The sequence below is a fragment of the Vombatus ursinus genome, unplaced genomic scaffold, assembly GCF_900497805.2.
Source record: "Vombatus ursinus unplaced genomic scaffold, bare-nosed wombat genome assembly UNPS02014820.1, whole genome shotgun sequence".
Taxonomy (NCBI): Eukaryota; Metazoa; Chordata; class Mammalia; order Diprotodontia; family Vombatidae; genus Vombatus; species Vombatus ursinus.
The window spans coordinates 3,038,268-3,047,251 of NW_020954598.1; the positions used below are offsets into that span (position 1 = coordinate 3,038,268).

The 8,984-nt window shown below is 35.0% G+C and overlaps 1 protein-coding gene across 4 annotated transcripts in view; it reads right to left on the reverse strand.

The window, feature by feature from the left end:
• Positions 1–8,984, reverse strand: part of FAM120A (family with sequence similarity 120A) — a 152,856-nt gene that overhangs the window by 19,387 nt on the left and 124,485 nt on the right. For all 4 annotated transcript variants that reach the window (XM_027836863.1, XM_027836861.1, XM_027836862.1 and 1 more), the window contains one exon: positions 175–384. In XM_027836863.1, coding sequence (XP_027692664.1) covers positions 175–384 — 210 coding nt within the window. The remainder of the gene's footprint in view (positions 1–174; positions 385–8,984) is intronic.

Consider the following 8,984-nt stretch of genomic DNA (forward strand, 5'->3'; position numbering starts at 1 on the left):
TGTGGGAAACATGGTCTCTGTTCTTAAGACTAACATTTCAGATGAAGCATACAAAGTGGATTAGGGATACCTAAGTATTATTTATCTGCACAAATGAAAGCAAACAGCAATAACAGTCACATAAAAACTAGAGAGTCTCACAATTCTCTATTATGTTCATTTCTGGTCACCTACCTGACCATCACAGAGGTCAATGAGTGGAATTTTCTCCCGGCTTGCTTTAATGAGTTTGGTTTGGAAGAGTTTTCCATCAAAATACATCCAAGGACAGCAGTGCTCCCAAGGGATTGGCTGTCCACATGCATCATTTGCAAAGAGTGCCATATCCACACCACTCATGAACAAAGCTGACAGCTGAATTCCTCGTGGATCTAGGTTCTCAATCTTTAAATGGAAAAAAGTAACTTCTATGGTATCAGAGTACTACAGTTTATAATTCCCCCTTAAGAGTTCATTAAGTTCTTCGAGGTTAAAATTGAAAAGTCGTTAGCTAAATAACATTATTAACAATTTTAATACCAACTTTTGTATTACATTTTTAAACTCTTCAGAATGATTCTTATGTTAAACTCAAATTCATAACAAGTTTTGTAGCACTTTTCTTACAACCATCCTTTGACATCCTTTGCTGACAATATTGTCCCCGCTTTAAAGATAGAAAAAGAAGAGGAAATCAAGACTTAAACAAACAGTTTATTGACTTGCCCAAAGTTATACTGCTAGCAAGCTGAAACTTCAATCCATTCTTCAGTCTGATGAGTACTACCTTATCTTTACCATTCTGCCTTGTTATACACTTCCTTACAGTAAAATGAGCTTTGGTTGTATTAAGCAAATAAGAATATGTTTTATAAAGATACTGAACATTGAAACATCAGATAATTAGTGGTTTTTTTGCTTAAATGACCAATTCCACAATGCCCTTATCTCTAAGGATGACACATTTGAAATTATGAAATAAAAATTTACAGGAGATTTTTTAATTTTGTTTTTATATTACCAATATACTTAGCAAATGTTATTGACTGATTATAGCACATGTACATGAAAGCCACAAAGAAGAAAAATCTAACAAATGATGGGTAGCCCCCAAAATTTCTGAATATAGAATCCATGCAAAGAAAAAGTTACTACCTGTGGGCAAGTGTTTTTTATGAAATCAGGTTCCTCTAGCAAGGGTCAAGGATGATGCTATCTAAAAAAATCTCTACCCCACTTACTGCCTATTTAAGCTGCTGTCAGGAGGTAGTCTCCAGTAGGAACACTGCAAATAAAGTAGGTAACTAAGAAGCTGGATATTTTGTCCAGTTCTGTGTGGGATCTTATTCTGTGTGGCTGCCTCCAACTCTTCATATCAATGTAGATTTAAAAAAGCCAAAAATGTTAGATCAACCTCACTTTGTTTTTTGTTTTTGACAGGGTTATCAGACTGATTAAATCAGTATAATGCTGTAGGCATGGTTACCTACAGTTTAGAAAAGCTATTGTTGTGGAAAAGATGGAAGTGTGTTGACTAGATCATAATACATTTAGGTAGACTTACAAATGATTGAAGTGCCAGATGCAAAGAACAATCATTAATGGTTTAATATCACCTTAGAAGGTGATCTTTAGCATTTTCCAAGGATCTGTATTTGACCTTGAAGCATTTATTTATTTGTTAAATCAATGACCTGGATGATGAAATAGATGGTACATTTATTAGATCTGCAGATGACCTAAACACCAGCAAGGATAGTTAACAAACTGGATGGTAATACTTGAAAAGATCCTGACAGACTAGAACATGAGATGAATTGAAGATGACAAAATTTCATAGGGATAAACGTAAAGTCTTAAAACTAGGTTAAAAATTAGCTTAAAAGCAAAACGAGAGAGGCGTGGCTAGACAGCAGTTTGTCTGAAAAAGGCCGGGGAGTTTTAGTAGGCTACAATCTCAATCAGTGAGAAATGTAAACACAGTAGCCAAAAACTTAATGAGTCTGAATTAAGAGAAGAAAAGTGACCAGAACTAGCTCTGGTGATATTTCTAACACAATAGTTCTGGGCACCACATTTTAAAAAGGAAATAGATGAACAAAAGATTCTAGAAAAAGAGCATCCAGGACAGTTGAGGACCTTGACATCATGTCATATGAATATCACCAGCTGAGGTCTAGAGTATATTTGGGGGTTGGGGGAAGAGGTGTATGCAGAAACACACAAGAATGTCTTAAAAACTATGAAGAGCTGTCAGGCAGAAGAGGAATTAGAGCTGTTCTGTCTGACCCTTAATAAGACAATGAGTGAAATGAGCCAAAGCTGCCACAAGGCAAACTGAGGCTTGTTGCTGTACAGTGTCCCAAACATACAGCTCTATCTAACAGTGTGAGACCAGAAACAGTGACCTTCCACACAGCTGCCAGGGCGGCTGCTGCAGGCCCGGGGTATCAGCCCTTACTCCGTACTTTCCCCAGTGACTGCATCACTTGGGGCAACTTCTTTTTCAGACAAAGAACTCCCCAGGCTTCTGAGGAGCCCAAATCCATCAGCGTCAGTCAGGCTGTGAGAGCCAGGAGGAAAGAGTCTTCATTTAATTGTCTTTGGATTCCCAGCTTAGCACACTTTCACATAACTACACAATGAATTTTTGATAGATTGAAAAATGATTATTTGGCATGATTTCATCATAATGAAAATCTCACATGATTTAAATGATTCTATGTGTCCAAGTTTTGCACAAACAAGATCCTAAAATTTTTGAAAAGTTAGTAGAATGAAGGTTCTTGGAAGTTAAAATACTGTATACTAGCTGGTGACAGACTATGCTGTCTGAAGTTCCTCAGTAGGAAATTAACTATTTTGGTCACAGCAACTCATGAAACTATCTGGAATGAAGAGAGTATCCACAGCTAAGAAACCACTTATTTTTTGAAGTTAAAATAATTTACATCCAAAAGATTTAAGAATAATTGCCAAAAAGCTTAACAGAGATGAGAACTTAAAAAAAAAAAAGAATGTAGCATTTCACTATTTTAACTATGTATACATATAACTAGTACATACATTTCTAATTTATGTTTGCATACTTTCATACTTAACTTTCATCTCAAATTTCCATTGATCTTAGGTTTTTTTCATATGCTAGCAAGAATATAGTTAACTCTTAATTATCCATATGTAAATGACTTAGTTTGTAATTATCCATGAAAATTTTCTAACACCGAACTGTTTTCCCTTTTCTCACCCTCCCTGCTCACGTCCTCCATGCTGTCAACTCCTGCTCACGTCCTCCATGCTGTCAACATCTCAGGGTACATAACAACATTTTAATATTAAATATAAGAAAAGTAAAATAAATCTGTTGTTCTAAGAGCAAAAACTAGAGAATATATTCTAAAGCCCAATATGAAAGATTTTATTGGTGCTATCAAACCAACCTTTAGTAAGCTAGGGCAGAGGTTCACCTGTTTTTTTTCCCCCCAGTCCACTGAATTGAGCTAGGATACTCTTCACCCCTCACCTCCCAGAAATGTTATGTCCATTTTACCTACCTAATTGACCCCCTAATACATTTCATGAAGAAGATGGCATCTAAATCGGGCTTTAAAATATAGGAAGTCAAAAGGTAAAGAGAGAGAATGAGGACGGGAACCAGTCTGAACAAAGCCACAACTATGGGAAAGCAAAGGGTATGTTTTTTTTGGGGAAAAGAAGTCTAGTTTAACTAAAGCATCTATGATGCAGGAGGAATAGCAGGAAAGAAGGCTGAAAAGCTTAGGGTAGGGTAGTACTGAATAATAAAGGAATGCCAGGAGTTTGACTATACATCTTTATATTGTTTGATGGCATACAAAGTATTTTCATTCACATTACCTCATTTCACATCTTCACAACATTTTGTGAGATAGGCTATGACATTATCACTCTTATGGAAATGAGGAAACTTAGGCTCCAAGACATCATATGACTTTTTAGAGGTTACACAGCTGAACTGGAAACAGAACCTAGGACTTCTAACTCCTAGTCCAGTCTTCTTTACCCCTGATCAAGCCAATGAGGGACCATCAATAAATCTATGGTGAATTGAATTTTTCATAGACATTATTGACTTTTAACGTGCACATTACTACAAACTCTTATTACTAGGTTTGACCACACAATACTGAGTTTCTGCAATATAAAGTTGACAACATTTTTGTTCGTGTTTCTGTAATAAAGTATTTTGAAGATATGCTTAAATTCTTTTAAGTTACTGACTTACCCTTATGTCTTTATCTACACATTTCTATATAGTTATATACATGCATGATATATACATATGTATATAATACATAATCTTCATTTGATTTTAAAAAACTACCTGGTGAGGTAGGTAAACTATTTTTATATATATTTAACAGAGGAGGAAACTGAGGTGTACAGAGACTGACTTAACTAGAAATTAGTGGAGCAGGGGTTAGAACTAGAAGTCTAGTGATCTTTTCATGACAGAACTATACACACATATGTATTTGTATACATACACACACAGACTATATATAGTGCATATGTACATGTATATGTATATATATAATAAATGAAAAATATCTCTTAACAGTTTTGTTGATGAGTATGAATCTTGCCAGACATATGTAATAAATATACTCATACTCCCTGATAATATTAGTAAGAGTTTAACAACCAGCTTAAAGTTTATTAATTTTCTTGAAATAAACTTCTCAGGTAGGTATTACGAAATATCTCCATTTTACTGATGAGGAAACCAGGCTCAGAGAGTTAAGTGACTTGTTCAGGGTCACAGTTAATAAGCAGCAGGACCAATATTTCAGCTTAGGATGGCCAACTCAAAGACCAGTGTTCTGTTCACTACAAAAACAACAGCTGTTATTTTTTCCATCATGGCTTCATTTTTCAATTCCCAGTCAAAAAGTTAGCAAGGGAAATGATAATTTCAGGACCCATCAAAATACACCTCCTTTTGTGTACTGGCTAAGAAACAGTAAGGATAACTGAGGCCTTTTGGAATTGGGAGGGGTCAAGGGGAGGTGGTATCAAAGGGGAAATCAGCTGCTGAAGTGAATGAGACATGTTCACAATCGTTAAGTTCTAACATAATACCAGCACTACTAATACTAAACCCTACTTAAATAAAGGTAAATTCTTTTCCCTTACTATGGTATTTTTTATTAAAAAAAAAAAAGGACAGACGTACATGAGAGAAATGTTCTGGAAATCACAACTTCTTAAACATTTCTTTAAAAATAGCCAGGCACAGTAATGTCAAAGCAGCTTAATGTGTCTTCACTTCAAATTTGGGATGATGTCTGCTCACAAGTTTCCATATAGAGAACTATCCTGCTTTTATGTTGCAAACAGGGAATAGTATTTCCTCTTCCTAGCCCCAATCTCAGACTTTTTAAGAGAACACTTCTTGGAAGGTTTACTTAATTCTCCATTTGCAGGCTAAGATCAGAGCTTAAGATTATAAAGAGAAAACACTCTCAAGATCTTAATGTGTAACACATTATTCCAAGTCATTCCCTTCATTGAACCCTTCCACCCACAGAACAGTTATTTATATAAGTGCCAGAAATGTGCTCTGATATTTATAAGAATGTACCTATCATTTAGTTCAATAGTAATTTTACTGTATCCACTTTAGATATTAGATATAATCAAGTACTTATTGAAATAAAATTATGATGCAAAACCATATTCCAGGCAGACAGCTCTTTATGTGACCACTATGAAATAATATTGTAAAGCACTTAGCACGGGATCTGGCACATAGGAGGCCTTAAAAATACAAAAATATTATAAATGGTTAGTATTTTTTTCAATTACAAGAGAGAGAAAATGGAACAATTCTAGATGGTCCATACACACTTTGAAATCTTTAACTACTGACTGAGAAAGGGTTCTTTGGGAAATTTTTATAATTTTAGGGGAATACTTAGTTTCATTGGTTAAGAAAAATGTCTCATAACACCATGTAATTTTATTGATAGTACCAAAGTTGCACCAAGTTACACATAGTTCTGTCATCATTTTAAGCTAAAATGAAGGCTAGTACGTGTCATTTTGTATTTTGCTCTAGGTACCTTTTCTCAACAACAATTATACAAAGTACATATGATTGTTAAAACGGCAAAGTACTAAAAATAATCACTATCTAATCTCATTCCCTATCACCAGGGAAGAATCTAAACATAAATAATGCTGGAGAAGCCTACAAGTCAGGTGGTATGGAAATGAAACACTGTTAATAGTAAACAAGAAGGCATTTAAGAAGCTTTCACTGATTTACTTAATAATGTATTTATTTCATAGTATTACATTAATAACTCACTTCTAAATTTGGGAATTTACCTTCAAGGAATAGTTTATTTACCATATCAAAACCATTAATAACATGCATTTTTGAGCATGGTATAGAGAAGGAAGGAAAGATATAGGTGAGATTTACGTACTATATCCCACACAAAATGAAATTCAGTTTCTGCACTTTGTTTATTGTCTAAATGTGAAGTCATGTTTGTTACTAGGCCACAGGAGCAAACTCAATGTCAAACTGTTACACTATATGCCTGGGATGTCTAACAAAATTATAAAAAATATCACAGGATTGACATGATGCACCCCTCCCCCCCTTAAAATAGTTTTTAAAGTTTGTAATTTTTCTATCCTCTCCATTTTGAACCTAAAATGAAATTGGAAAAGATTTTTAACGCAAGATATTTCCTTTATGACAAGATTATAGATTGAGAGCTCTATGGACCTTAAAGATCATCTACATTAAATCTCACACTTTGCAGACAAGGAAACTGAGGCCCAGAGTCTTTAAGTGACTTGTCCAAAGTTGTATAGGCAGAGCCAAGATTTGAATTCAGGTCTTTGACTCAGGTCTTCTGAGTCCAGGCCTCTTTCTATTCTACCATGTCCATTCTTCAAAATGAAATAAATGGCTGGTGGTGGTTTGCCAGTAACCAAGGAACATCTCCTAAGAATAAAAAAGGAAATACTTGAAGAGAATAACTCATTGTCAGAGGTATGAAAAGAACCTCAATGATTTACGGCAATGGATGACGAGAGCACATGAACAGAACGAAAGTTCTACAAAATCCATTTTATTGAATAGTTTCAGCTTCTACCAAACCCTTGGAAAGAAGAGCTAACAAGTTGTTAAAATCTCAGGTGTTTCTTCTTTTTCCTTTCTTCTGTTCCAAAGGACGTGTTAAACTAATAAGCAGTAAAATAGTACAAGGTAAGACAACAATAAAGAGATAAAATTTGGGCAAAGAACAGGTGGGATAATGAACCCTTGAAAAATCAAAGAGTTTATTAAATCATAAATTGTGAACTGAAAATGATTTAAAAATTGTGGAAAACAGCCTAACTACTTGAAAATGAGACAAAATTCAAAATCTCTTTTAAAAAGGATTGGATAAACCATTTTTAGAAGTCAATTTTCCACCTGTCTTTTGGAATCTATAACTTCACTTAGACATATATGTAAATGAAAACTATGCCTAGAGTAAAGTACTTAATATGCATTGTCACAGCTGAAGGGACCTTTAATCTCCTCCCTACTTGGCATCTTCTATTTGGTAACATTTTTGCTCCCTTTGCCCCTAGACACAGGCAATCTTTTTTCAGTAACTTTTCCTACAAATAAAAAAGATAACACCTTTGTGTACAAGTTGCACTCTCCAAAGGAAAATGGGAACTTGCAAGGGAGCAAGGCAAATGAGACAAAAAGCAATGAGGAAAGAGATTAAATTAATTATATTCAATGTGTCTTTCTTAAATCAGAATTCTAGAACTGAGTCTGCAGATGAAGAATCAGGGGAAAAAACTGCTCAGGTGCTAAGATCTCCAAAGAAGTAAAATATTAAAAAGGTCACAGTGTATGTCCATCTAGAAATGGAAAGATGGAATAACAAGATGAACTACTATTAAAAATGATGGCAAATAAGACTTAGTGGGCATACCTGACACCTGGTGATCTGATTTTCAGAACTGGGATGTCAATACTGATGTAAAAATCTATATAAGAGAAATAGGAAGGAAGTAGATGTGGAGGGATTGTAACACACTACAATTAAAATATTTACAATACCCCTGTCATGCAATATGAAAATGAAAGTGGTGGTGTGGTAATAATCTAGGTAGGAACACAAGGAATAAACAACTACAGTTAGCATCTGATTCAGACCAGGTGATACCAAAGGAAAGCCAAAGATACTTGCATATATTAAAACTGTTCTTCCATACAAAAATTTGTTCCACAAAATGAAGAAAATAGAGAATTCTTTTTCAAGGGAGCCCAAACCTGTGAATTCACTAATATAAGCCACTCCTGGTGAAAAAACCTCCTCTACCAATGCAGACTGGCCTTTGCTCAGCAACTTCTGGCCTTAGAGAGTTGCCTGAGGAACTAAGAGTTTAAAATGACTTGTCCAGGGTCACTCAGACAGGGTGAGTCAGAAGAGAGACTTGAATTTAGGTATGGAGGACACCAAATCTGGCTCACCATCCACAATACTACATTTGACTTTATTCTGGAGTTTGGATTTCTACTTTGAAGACATTAGAAAGCTACAAGTCACTTGAGCTGAACAGAGAGCAGGATGCTTCAACACCAAAGTACTACATTTAAGAAACAGTAAGGAAAATTTAAGAAACTTAGCTGAACCTCAAATAAGGGAGATAGAAGAACCTACAAAAGAAATCAAAAAGCCAAAGGGTTACTTTGGAAAAAATACTTTATTGGAAAAGGATGGGGGAATATGCCAACGTATATTCTTGAGCTGTGGCTCAGTATTCTGAAAAGCAAGTTGTTTTCCTTCAAAAGATAAGACACTTTTTTCCCTTTGTGCTGGTGTGTATTCTGCACCTAACACAGTGCCCAGCACACAGAAAATACTTAAATGCTTGTTACTGAAACTTTGCTTGGGAGAATGCAAAATAGGGTAAATGACTGAGAAAATAAGAAACGGTAG